The sequence below is a fragment of the Columba livia genome, chromosome 17 (assembly GCF_036013475.1).
Source record: "Columba livia isolate bColLiv1 breed racing homer chromosome 17, bColLiv1.pat.W.v2, whole genome shotgun sequence".
Lineage (NCBI taxonomy): Eukaryota > Metazoa > Chordata > Aves > Columbiformes > Columbidae > Columba > Columba livia.
Window position 1 is genome coordinate 5,270,986 of NC_088618.1, and position 13,189 is coordinate 5,284,174.

Here is a 13,189-nt window from a genome sequence, read left to right on the forward strand (position 1 = left end):
AGGACCAAAACATGCTGATAATGAATTCCAGTAAGACATAACAAAACAAGATCAGCTCAAAGAGAAGCATCACACATAAAACATAAAGCTGAATTTCAAGTTATTCCCCAATGATTTAAGAGCCCACTTAAGCGATCTCATCATGGATAACCGAACACTTAGAAGCTTGGACTTCATTGCTATCGGGGTTCAAACAGACTCGACATGGTTTCCAAAGGGGATTTTTCTATGTCAAAGATTGTTGGATTGTAATACTGTACCTTTACTAAGTCTTTCGGCCAACCAGTTCCTAAGACACTACGGCTGCCATATCCCAGTGTATTGCCTCCATACTCAGCAACCTTCCTACTGTTTGTGTTAGGACCAGCATACATCACCAACTTCAAAACATAAAATACACTGTTAGACTGTAAGAGAAAAACAAGAAAATCTAATAATAATAATAATACTTAGCACTTACACCGCGCTTTATATTTTCAAAGCGCTTTATCAACATTAACAAATCCTCACACCAGCCCTGTGAGGTGAGTAGGCAAGTATTATTATCCCCATTTTACAGATGGGGAAACTGAGGCAGAGAGGAAATGGAGTGACTTGCCCCTGAGATCACACAGCAAGTCAGCAGCGGAACTGGGAGCAGAAGCCAGGAGAAATCCCAACTTCCAGTCCTCTTTCTGAGCTAACGAGAACATACTGCCTCTCTACTAATAAATGGAGTGATCCTCCTCCCAAAGTTAATATTTTGTCAGTGACTTCAGTGGGAACACAACAAGGCCCGAAGTTTTATGGAGGAGTTTAGCCAGGAACAGGTGACATTAATATTAAAGACACTTATAAATAACTAATGGGAGCGAGAATCACAGGATTTGCTCTATGTCAAAGAATATATGGCAACAATTAGCACACAGTACAAGCAGTTCTTTGATTATACAAAGTGCTACTAGTTGTGTTCTTGAAATCGAAAACACTTGTAAATCCATGTAAACAAGCCATTTATCATCAGGGAAAATAAAAGCCACCTTCCAGTTCTGCCCAGTTTAAACAGACTGTGCTGATCGACAAAGTAGGCAGCTCGATTACAATTTGAGAAATAAGGAAAACTGAACAGCAGCGAAACTGAGAAGGAAGTCAAACTTTGACAACCTGAGCCATCATGAAATGAACTTAATAACCTCTCTGCATCCCCGTACTTTCCAGCCTTGAAGTAAGGAGACCATGACATTAAAGTGCACACTAACAAGCTCCTGTCCATAAAAACCTCCTGCATTATTCTGATCACTGGAAATAAGGTGCCATGAAACACACAGGGCAGAAAAGATGAAAACGGCAAGTGCTGCTGACGGAAATATATACAAAAGAAAGAATTTCTGAGTTGGTCCTTGCTTACCTTATCATAATCATATTGTGAAGAACATCTGTTGTCAAATCTAAGATATAAACAGCGGGCTCCTGGAATATGTACAGTTTCTTTAAATTTATAGTTATCCCTGACGGGATGAACTGTTTCTACAGTTTTCCCAGCAGCCCAGGGAGCAGGGATCTTCAAACCCGTAAGAAAACCTGGTTCTTCTTTCTCTTCCAGCATTCTGAAATTAGAGTGAAAAAATCAGTCCTAAAATGAAATGCACAGATTTCTATTATATATTCAGACACCAAACCGGAAAGTACTTCAAATCACCTCTCAGTATTGATACATAGCGACACAAAGTGTTGACTCCTCATGTTGGGCACAACTGTACTGAGGGAACACGCAGAACTTATAGTACAAACCCTGTACATTAGAAATAACTGTGCTGATCTCTACCCCGTAAAATCTGAACCTTTCCCTGTGCTTTCCAGTTTCCAAATTATTGTAAACAACCCAAGTAGCACCACAAAATATAAATGGTACTACATATGGATTCTAATACACGATTGGTAGCATAAAAAACCAACAACACAACAATTTCCCTCCTGGGACAGTGCCCAAAGCTGATTATACTGTCATAAAACAATATGCCTAATATTCCACTGAGACTTATAATTTCAAGGAGGATTGAAAGTAAATTCTTCATAGTTTTCACACATTATATTACACATTATCACAAGTTGTTTAATACCACAAATTCTGCAATGCTGCAAATAGCTATGATAAGCATTTTTTTTTATTTAATTCAGCTATGGGTTTCTGTTTCTAAGCAGAAACTGTGTAACTTGGAGCTGAGACTTGGGATTTAAATGCAGGACTTCAAATGGTTTTATTTCTCTATGGAAATGAAACCATTTAATATCTTTCCAATAGTTTTAATACTGTATCTCATGCTGCCAAAACAATTTACATTTACTCATGATGGTTCTCCTTAGCCTAAATTATTGTAAGAGAAGCATTTAGAATTAATTCCTAATGCTTGAGCTGAGGGAAAAAACAAAGCCAACCATATCCTGTGCAAACAACCTGAAGATATTAATCATTTAATTCCATATGCCAAAAAAATTTGGAACTAACTGCCTTTTGTAAAGGCTTATATATGTCAAAGACAGCCTCACAAACCATTGTAGGTTGGCCTTAAAAAGATTGCTGCAGCAATGGTCCGATTAACATTACAGTTAAGATATTTAATCCCATGAAAAGACTCAAATGTAAAGAAAATCACCTCTCATCAGGTAACAGCTTCCCTTTCTGTTCTGATGCACCACTGGGGGAACTGTTCAGTTCCGAGAAAACCGGAGACTGAGTTTTAAGCAGCAGAGCAGTCTGCAGCACAAAATATAGTGTTAGAAACGCGCAAACAGTACATGATTTTATGAACTCATTATTGAATATATTAGCAATCACACTGTATGTTGTTGTCGACAACAAAGCATTACCCAGCAGCTGTTTTACCAAGTCAAACTTAATATTCAGCATTATCAGCTCCTGTAGCTGTTGAACAATTCTTGAACTATGATCTTGGATCACTCACTGCAGAAAGCTGACCAAGATCTGCAGCACTGTAGAACATGCCACATCTTTTTTCTGTTGTAGAAAACTGCTGACACAAAGATCATACCTGACTTGTGTAAAGAACCAGCTGCACCAATTGAGGCATCAAGGCATCAGCCATGGTCAGAGTTTGCAAATTCGGATGCATCAGGGATGTCAGCAGGACGGGAAGCAGATGACCAAGCATAGTAGCCTTTGTAATTTGTTCCAGGCCTTTTAGTCTGAAAGAGGAGCCAAGGTTTACATAGTAACAACTATTTTCATAGCGTATCACTTCTAATTTTAGTCATCTGTTTAATCTTGTAACAGACTGCGTAAGTAGGCAATTTAAAATTCAGCAGAGAACATTTGCATTTTAAAAAAACCCAAACAAAAAAAAAAGCCAACAACCAAGAACTTAATATCTTGAAAACATGATTTCTCCAATGTGTCTCGTCTTTGCTTTCAATTCTTACTAAACAATGATAGATAAGAAGACAGTAAATCAAGAGTTTAATAATTACTTAGAAAATCATAAGCTCCCTTGGGCATGGGATGAAAGTCCACATCAAACACAAATGTATTTGTTCAGTATGTATGTCAGGCTGCCAGCACATGTAGCTCAATGTATTTAAAAGAATCTGTATCTATAAAAATATATTTGAACATGAAACCCTTCTGAAAACATCTCAAAGGAACTGCGTATTGTCAATAAACAAAACTAATCTTGCAGGCACAGAAAAGCATAGAAACTGAAACCTGAGACACAACTGGGAGAGGGAGTGATTGTTTAACCAGAGAAAAGGTTCACAGCTGCTGCTTACATCCCATTCCCAACATGTGTTTTTAAGCGGAGGAGAGACAGAAGGGCAAGGTGATGCTACCTAATAATAAATGCAGGATATTGTAACAACACCCAAGACTTACCATGGATAAAGTATCTAGTCCAGCTACTAGAGATATAATAGCTAGGAATTTTAAAATAAAAAATTGCCCCGACTTGCAGGAATATTCCCAGCTGACTGAATACCGTTTGTTTCCAGTTGCTCTGCTCAAAAATACCACTGTAACTGACTAAAAACTCACCAGTTCAAAGTTTCTTTATTATCAAGCTGGTAGTACTGACACAGAGAGTCTGATTCTAAATTCTTCAAAAGACAAAGGCTAAGCAAACACTATAGTAAGAAATGGTTCACACACCTTTGAAGCTCACATATGAAGTTATAAAGAACAAGTCATGGGAACTGTGCTGGCACAATAATCCACAAAAAGCAAGTTTACTCTGTTAAACTTAACATACACTTGTCTTACCTTTGCTCTCTATCAGAAATGTCACTGTTTATTAGTGCAGTAGTGACTTGTTGCAGCATTTCTAGGACTTCATCACATCCTGTCAGAATTTGTGTAGCAAGAGACAAAATGCTGGTCTTTAGCTCCTAGGTACAAAAAGAGTTATAGGATACTTGAATTCTTAGAGAATACAAAAAAAGACAACAGAACAAAACGATGGATTTCCAAATTAAAATAATGATAATGTGACCTGGCAGGCCTGCAGCAGTAGATTCATCCAAGACTTAAATTTGATTAATGCTAAGCCCCAAAGTGCTGGGAGAAACTAGGTGCATGTTTTACAGGATGCACATCCAGTTTCTAGAGGGAAGGAATCCCCACGTCCAGCAGAGGCAAGAGCTGTTAGCCAGCCAAGGTACAGCATTGGTGACACAATGTTCTAGCAGGTATGAGGATCACTGTGGAGAGAGAAACTGAACAATGAAAACATGGGTGAATAGTGAGACAAGAGAAGTACTGCAATATTTAGCATTTACTCAATGAGCCTGAACAAATAACTTTCAACTTTAGCAGATTAAGAGCACACAAAGTCTCAAAGAGCAGCAGACAAAACCAGCTTAACAAACAATACCAGAAATCCAGAAGTCAATACTACTATAGAAAAATTGTTAGTTACAAAAACTACTATGGTAAGACAGCCTGCATGCTAGGACAAACCTGGCTTCTACACGTTCATTCAAGACTATTCAGACAATATTCCAGATGTGGTCTCACCAGGGCAGAGTAAAGGGGAAGGAGGACCTCTCTCAACCTACTAACCACCCCCTTCTAATACACCCCAGGATGCCATTGGCCTTCCTGGCCACAAGGGCCCAGTGCTGGCTCATGGTCATCCTGCTGTCCCCAGGACCCCCAGGTCCCTTTCTGCTACACTGCTCTCTAATAGGTCATTCCTCAACTTATACTGGAACCTGGGCTTGTTCCTACCCAGATCCAAGACTCTACACTTGCCCTTGTTATATTTCATTAAATTTTTCCCCGCCCAACTCTCCAGCCTGTCCAGGTCTCTGGATGGCAGCACAGCCTTCTGGCGTGTCAGCCACTCCTCCCAGCTTGGTGTCATCAGCAAACCTGCTGATAGTACACTCTATTCCCTCATCCAAATAATTGATGAATATATTGAACAATACAGGCCCCAGTACTGACCCCTGAGGCACTGCACTACATACAGGGCTCCAACTGGACTCTGCCCCATTGACCATGGCTCTCTGGCTTCTTCCCTTCAGCCAGTTCACAGTCACCTCACTACCCGCTCATCCAGACCGCACTCCTTCAGTTTAGCTGTGAGGATGCTGTGGGAGACTGTGTCAAATGCCTTACTCAAGTCAAGGCAGATCACGTCCACCGCTCTGCCATCATCCATCCATCTTGTTATGTGCTCATAAAAGTCAATGAGGTTGGTCAAGCACGACTTCCCCTTGGTGAAGCCATGTTGACTGCCCCTAATGACCCTCTTATCCCTGATATGCCTTGAGATGGCACCAAGGAGAAGTCGTTCCATCAGTTTCCCAGGGAGGAAGGTGAGGCTGACCTGTCTAGAGTTATCCGGGTCCTCCTTCTTGCCCTGTTTGAAGACTGGAGTAACATTTGCATTCCTCCAGTCCTCAGGCACCTCTCCCACTTCTCAGACTTGGCAAAGATGATGGAGAGCACACGATATTTATGATGAGCACATCATAATTAAAATACATTTTAAACCTCATTATATGTATATTTAGTAAGGGAAGTGTCTGCTCTCACTGACAATATAGAACCCAACCTAGAAGACTGAACACAGAACAACTGCAGACTTTAGCTGGAAAACAGGAAAAAATCCTGTCTACAGTAATTTAGCTATATCGAGAAGAAAGGAAGCAACAAAATAAGTGGAATGCACTGCAGAAATAAGGGGTGTCACAGGAACATTGACTGTAGAGAGTCATTCTAGAATAAAACTTGGTGTTTACCTGTACCTTCAATGTCTCTCCCTGCAAGGAGCTGTCACTGTCATCATTGTCATCGGGTTTAATCAAAATAGTGTTACTGAGGAGGTGGTTCTGTACAGCCATCAGATACCGCAAACACGAAGATGCAGCCTTTAACATAAATAAGTACACTTTACATTATCTAAATCCTTTAATCAAGCTTGATTCAGGCAATCCTTGTATTTTGACATAAAAAGAGGAAAAAAGTAGGGGGAGAGGACAAGTAAAAACAAAAAATAGTTTTCCCTGAATAGAAGCATTTTTTGCTGGTTTAGTGCAAGCTTTTTCATTTGTATCTAAGAGAACAACCTGGTTGCAAATAACTTGCTAATCTTATACAGAAGCAGGGCCACTCTATTCAAGTATGTAACACTATAACAACATTTAAGTACTGTAACATGAATTAATTCTTAGAAGATAATGCCACCAGAGCGCTAAATTTAATTCACATTCCCAAAGTGATGGTTCCATTCTACTCCTTTCCCATCCTCCGGCAGCACAGGCCATAACTTTTTCCCCTTACCCGTGTTTGCCATCAGCCAGATCAGGGGCTGGCACCACTGAAAACACCTGTGTGTACTTTTACCATTAAACTAAGTCGATTTTCACTCATTTTTGTCTATAAATGATAATCTGTTCTGCCTCTACGAATCATTACACACAACTGTATGTTCTTTTTAAAGTTGTTGTAATGCTCTGAGGGCTGACACACACACGCTTCCTTTAAATTGAAGCGGCTACCACAGAAATTGGAAAATAATTCCACATATAAACCTGGTTTAGCTTTACTGCAAGATTTACTTTGCTGTAAGAAATAATTTATTCTTTCCCTGTACAGCATAAACAAAAGACTTTTTTTTCCTGTATTTGTTAAGACACACAGTTATAGAAGTTTCACCACTATATACTCAGTGAAGATGATGGATTTAAAGAGGAAAAGCAGCCAAAGGCAAATATACTTTTATCAAAATTCATTTCACTTACAGGCACAGTTGAAAGAAGCCTTTGAAAATCATCTTTAGATACAGTTTGGCACTTGGTGATTAAGACACAAGATTCTCGGACAACAATCTTGAGAATGTAGTGCAACAGCTCATCATTTAGTCTTCAAAAAATGCAGGAAAGATGTAAAATGTTAATAGTCTAATTATGGTGTATTTTGTATAGCTCATCTCAAAAGCCTCAGCAAGCTGTATCGCAAATTATGTGAAACCAAAACAAATATCTGTTCAACTTCAGAGATTCAGACACAAAGAAAACAAAGCCTGAAATGTTTAACAACAATCAATGCAGCTGATAGAACCTATGGCTCCCAAAAAAACCTCCTCCCGACTTGACCATACTACCTGAGACTGACAGTTTTAATGCTGAAAAGTCACCTAATGTAGTGATATAGAGAGTAGTGGCAGAATATCCTACTTAAAAATTATTACCCACATTTATCGTATACATAAGCCTAAGTTTGTGTACAGAAGTCTCCAAAGCTTCCCCTAAAACATCCAACCTCTCTCTCCCTTGTCCCAACAAAATCCTACCCACTATGGACACACAGACAGTATTTCAGGTCACACTGGCTAGTAAGATAACAAGCCATTTCAGCAGAATTTTATGCAAGTTTACCTAAAACAAGTAACAGAAACACATATTATGAGCAGGGAGGAGGAGGACGAGACTGTTGCATTACCTATAATGATCATCATCTTCACTTCCAAATCTGTTATTCTGAAGCTGTTCAGCTAAATTAGTCAGGATAACATCGCGGAGTTGAGAGAGACCACTATTTCTCTCTCCTAAAATTGAAAGCAAAAGCATTTCGCTGAATTAATTTCTTTTTATTTCCTCAGATACCTTGCTTAATATAGGCTACGTTCTAAAAGTTACTATTTTTACAGCGTAACTGCTGACACTACGGACCATTAAATCTTACTCTGCACATACCACTGTTTTAAATTCCAAAGACTTTGACACATGAACACATTTCCATGAAGTAACAAAGTTCTGTGCATCAGCTGCTCCTGAGTCCAGACTTCCATTTCATGGCAAACACAAATAAATTACTCTTTTCACTAAGGTCTAAAATGACCTCTGGTTACTGTATAACTGCCATGGGTCACACTAACTGCTAAGCAGGTGTTCTAAAATACAACCTGGACAAGAAATATTAATACTGACTAAAGAGAATGTTAATTCTTTTCAATTTCAAGCAGCTGACTGATCTAGACAAGTTTTCCTTTTCTACACCTAACATACACTTGACTATGTAGCCATTCAGAAGGCAGCTTTAGAATATGAAGCATTTCATCATTTCCTAGAACAGGGTTTAGAGCAGACTAGCGCTCAGTATTCTGCACTGTTCTCCCTCCAGAGGTTGAGAAATATTTCTGCTTTTTTACTTCAATTAAAAAAACCCTCTCTCTCAAACATCAGTAAAACATTCTCACCTTCGGTTAAGACCAATTTCAATAAGTTATTGATTTCTGCTTCGCCAGGATACAGGATATTTAAACCGGAGCTAAAGAAAAAATAAAACCATGTATTACTTGAGAAATTTAAAAGGGAACAAAATAATTTCAATGGATATGTGAAAAACGCTGTCACAGAATCTGAGGTTAGTATCTGACGTAACATTTAGAATGACTATGGAATAGCTTCTTCCAACTCAGAAAGGCATCCTCCGTATTTTAACATTTGTATTAGTCATACAACATACAGCTGCTTTCTCCAGAAATCTCTTGTAATCAACTATATTTTATTGTTTAGGTCCCAAAGCTTCTTCAAGAGATATTTGCTTCCCTCTGAGCAACTCCATATTAATCACTCGTGTATACGACAGCACCATCATTTTTCCAAGCAGCAGACAAATGTCAAGAAGAAATGGATGAGGGCTCAGAGAACAATTAGAACAACTCTGGTGATGGGGCAAGAGCTGTGGTTTGTGATAAGAACGATAGAAAATGCAAGAGACCGTCATCAAGCAGTCACCACTGTTATGGTTTTATACCTAAAGACCGGCTCTTATAAAGGTCTGTCTTAAACTACGCAGAAGATTCTAGAAATGGCATTTCAGAACCAACACAGCAATAAATATCCCTCATGGAGATACTTTTCCCTCTTACTGCTGATGAACTTTGTCCTTCCTACATGAATTACCACACCAAGACAGAAGCTCACAATAACTCAGGAGTACTTCGTGACTGTCAGAAGTGTTGAAACTATTATGCGGACTTCTTTTCTTTTCCCCTTTTCTTTTTAAATAACACTCTTAGAGAAAAGTGGTATGTTTTTCAGCTTCGCACCAAGAGCAGAGACAATGGCAGCTTCCCTCCCCTGGCTCACGCTGACCAACTCGTGGTACAAACACAAGGAAAAGTTTCCAAGCATCACAAGCCAAATTTGAGGTTTCCATCGGTATCAGAACCCCCCGGTGAAAAAACAGGAGGAAGCAGATATTATCTAATCCCCACCTTTGTATATTTTTTTTCTTCCCACAAATCATTGGAGGATACAGGATTAAACAAGGGAAAAAGCAGCAGCTGCCCACCCAGCTGAGAGGATACATGTCCTTCTGTCAAAAAGCAAGACCTTGAAAACGCTACATAATCATACTAAAGATACGCTCTTCTCCTTTACTCGCGGAGCTGCATAGAGCCACTGAAATTTGGAACGTCGTGATTCACACGTAAAAAAATGCATGTTGACCTTCAGAAGATTTTGTTCTCAACCTTTGGAGCACTTCCCACTTGAAAGCAGATTCTATTTGTACTGCGGACCCTTGAGACAGCATTCCTCGTCCTTGAGGTTTACATTATCTCCTTTTCGTGATACACAGCTACACTTTGCTCACCTCCCTGTACTTAGTCATTCTGCTATTTTGACAAGTAGGAGAAAGGGAATTACGCAGCATCAGGTTGAAAAGATGCAGGAGCTGATACGAGGTGGAGCTGAAGCAACCATCCTGCTTCGGTAGTTAATGAGCTGGTATTCCAACCCAGACACGTAATGCCCACCCTGCTACCAATATACATTCCTGTTTTCTAAAAATAAACCTGACTTTCTCAAGACAGCCTTACTACCCAGCCCATGATTTTTCTGGACCTTTGATTTTACAGTATTCCTCAGGTATTATTTATTTTGCTTCCTCTTCCATTCCTTTTGTTTAGGAGAATTTCAGTATTGTCACTTGAAACCCTGGTACAACAGCATCAGCTTCACCTGTTCCAGACCACCAATAAACTATATATGCTAAATACGGAAGTCAGTTAGGCCACCACTGAAATAAGGAAAACTTTGCTTAAATTTATTTATAATAAGCATTTTTAAAATCCTAAAGAAAGCCAATAAAAGGCAACAAATGAAAAGTATGAGAATTATTATCTGTTATTTCACACTGACATCATGACAGACACATTGTATTTCCCTTCTTCCACAAATATAAAACATAATATTTTTATCATGTCAATCTAAATTTTATCATATTAATTTGACAACAAACTGTGGAATACAATTTGAATGTTCATCTGTTACAACACTTTCAAATAATCTATAGCCTAAGTTAAGTTTAATTTGACAAAACAGCTATTTACCTAATAGCCAGACAAACCTCCTTCTGAATTTCAGAGCAAATCTGATCCCTTGGTGCCATCAGTAACTGCCAAAGTAACAGGCCAGACCTTCTGACAATATCTCTATTTCTTTCAGTTTGGGGGCTGAAGAAAAATTTAAAAACCACCTAAGAAAAATTAAACACAACAACATTAAAAACTTAAGCACTGTTCACATTAACTCTTTTTCTGCAGTCAGTTTCTCCAATTATTTGTCTAGGTCACTAGCAATCTCAGAGTCAGAAACTAACTCTGGAAGTAACCTCTCTGGATTTTATTTTAACCTGTAAATATGTGGCGATGACATTTAAATGAAACGGGTGTACAAGGTACTGCAAAGCCACTGCTAAGTCAATCTCCAATAAATCAAAGGCAATAGAGAAAAATACAGTAAAATCAAGCGGTTGCCTGCATTCTAAAACAACTGGGGTTATTTTAGTGTTTATTTTGAAGTACACTTAAGAGGCGCTTGTACCTGAAAGACAACAAGGATGCATCGTATTATGCAAGTATCTCCATTCACCATAGCTTTTTCCATAATGTCACAAATACTGCTGAGATGATGCGCTTCAATCGGATGCTGCTTGCCCAAAAAATTTGTGATGGGAAGATTGTTGCTGGCTGCAAGCAGGTTGAGTTGGTGAATACACATGGCACCAACATGGTGCAGTAGCTGGTTGATAACCTCGTTTGTGGTTGTTGCATCCCCTAGAAGAAAAGCAGTTCACACGCTGTCTACAAACACAGGCTATAGCATCAGCATTTGCTTCTAAAATGCGATATATCACCAGCCCTAACTTCAGGACACCTGCCCACAAGATAAACAAAAGAATTACCCACATGACTTTTTTAATATGCTAAAGGTAGCAAGAACCTGGAAACTTCAAAACACATCTTGCTTTTTCCTTTCTAAAAGATAAACCATGACCAATATTTATAAATAACTTTTCGAGAATGAAGTCCACATTTAATAAAAAGCTTCTTTATTTTTGTTCTACGATAACTGTACATTTTACGTCCACTTTATACTAAATGCTGACTTGTAGGTTTACCTTTGGGCTCTGCAATGACATGACTCACTCCCAGCCTCTGGCAGACACAGTGGAACGCCTGGTTCCCAGGATTGCACCACTGATCAATATAATCATTAGAGCACGTCCAGATCATGTTATTCATAGTATCATAACAGGCACCTAAGAAAAGCAAAATATTTTGCACATCACATTTTAGATTGTTTGTTAGCAAACCAGACTAAATTGTTTTTATAGCAGACACAAATCCAAATTATTTGCTTTATACAGCAAATTTAGTCACAATGCATTTGAATGAAAAACATTACAAGGAGATTTATTAACAAAGGAATGAAGTGAATGCACATCCCTTTTGATGTTTCAAGTAAGTGTACAACAGCATCTATAGCAGGTAAACACTCCAGTGCTTGCTCTTTATAAGCACCTAACATGTATAATTCCTCCACAAACTTATCACATGCTGCCACAGTGCATAAACTAAAAGTACAAAATTTCACCATAAACACGAAACCTCATCAACTGCAGAGTTGCTTATTGCAAATCAAATTATTTAGAATCTAAGGGTTGGATATGCCTAGTTCAGAAATATTCCCAGGAAAGAGATCTGCTCCTTACCAAGTCCTGGAACTAGAGCACCACGGCCAAGTGAACTTCCTGCAGCATCAATGAGATCTGCTCGGCTGGTGAACTGCCCGTCCGAAATGTTGAACACCAAGCTCGAAGCAAGAACTACATAGAAAAAAAGTCTCCCATAAATTCCTGATAAGTTCGTTGTATTTCAGAAAACCCAGGACTTCAAATCTGCCATGGACGTATCCAACTTACTTTTTAGAGACGACAAAGCACTTGTTCCTCCAAAGAGCGAGCGTGTGGCTGAACTGCCGGATCCCCCCGGGGGTGGGACCAACATCACCAGGTACGTCCCACACGTGTATATCGGGGTTTTCCTCAACATCTTCAGGGGGAGCCCACAGCTGGTGTTTGCAGCTGAAATATTGAACAGCAACACAGAACACAAACATGCATTAAAAACTCATAACAGCAGGCAGCAAAAAAGGCAGATTTCTACATAAGGCTTCAAATAAACCAATATGGAAATTAATTTAAGCTACATTTAGAAGTTGCCTTAAGGAGTTGTATATAGGGGTGGCCTCATAAACACAGACATTCAGCATCAATCCCCAGAAGGATATACAAACAGTTTCACAGGTTATTTAACCAAATTAAAATAAATAAATAAATAAATAAACAAACCCAGCAATCTCTAGTTTCCAAATCAGAAAAATCAGTAGCCTAAAACGG

General features: G+C 38.9%; 1 protein-coding gene across 4 annotated transcripts in view; it reads right to left on the bottom strand.

The window, feature by feature from the left end:
• The window catches only part of HECTD4 (HECT domain E3 ubiquitin protein ligase 4), a 68,316-nt gene that overhangs the window by 36,099 nt on the left and 19,028 nt on the right, over window positions 1–13,189 (bottom strand). The window contains exons 9-22 of one of the 4 annotated variants that reach the window (XM_065033463.1): window positions 12,713–12,874; window positions 12,503–12,616; window positions 11,909–12,049; window positions 11,332–11,564; window positions 10,839–10,984; window positions 8,697–8,767; window positions 7,940–8,045; window positions 7,240–7,360; window positions 6,244–6,366; window positions 4,253–4,377; window positions 3,030–3,183; window positions 2,634–2,734; window positions 1,388–1,586; window positions 261–380 (exon numbers count right to left, since the gene is read on the bottom strand). In XM_065033463.1, the coding sequence (XP_064889535.1) occupies window positions 261–380; window positions 1,388–1,586; window positions 2,634–2,734; window positions 3,030–3,183; window positions 4,253–4,377; window positions 6,244–6,366; window positions 7,240–7,360; window positions 7,940–8,045; window positions 8,697–8,767; window positions 10,839–10,984; window positions 11,332–11,564; window positions 11,909–12,049; window positions 12,503–12,616; window positions 12,713–12,874 (1,916 nt within the window). Of the gene's footprint in view, window positions 1–260; window positions 408–1,387; window positions 1,587–2,633; window positions 2,735–3,029; window positions 3,184–4,252; window positions 4,378–6,237; window positions 6,367–7,239; window positions 7,361–7,939; window positions 8,046–8,696; window positions 8,768–10,838; window positions 10,985–11,331; window positions 11,565–11,908; window positions 12,050–12,502; window positions 12,617–12,712; window positions 12,875–13,189 lie in introns of all 4 variants that reach the window. The other 3 variants (XM_065033459.1, XM_065033460.1, XM_065033458.1) reach the window with 3 other exon arrangements.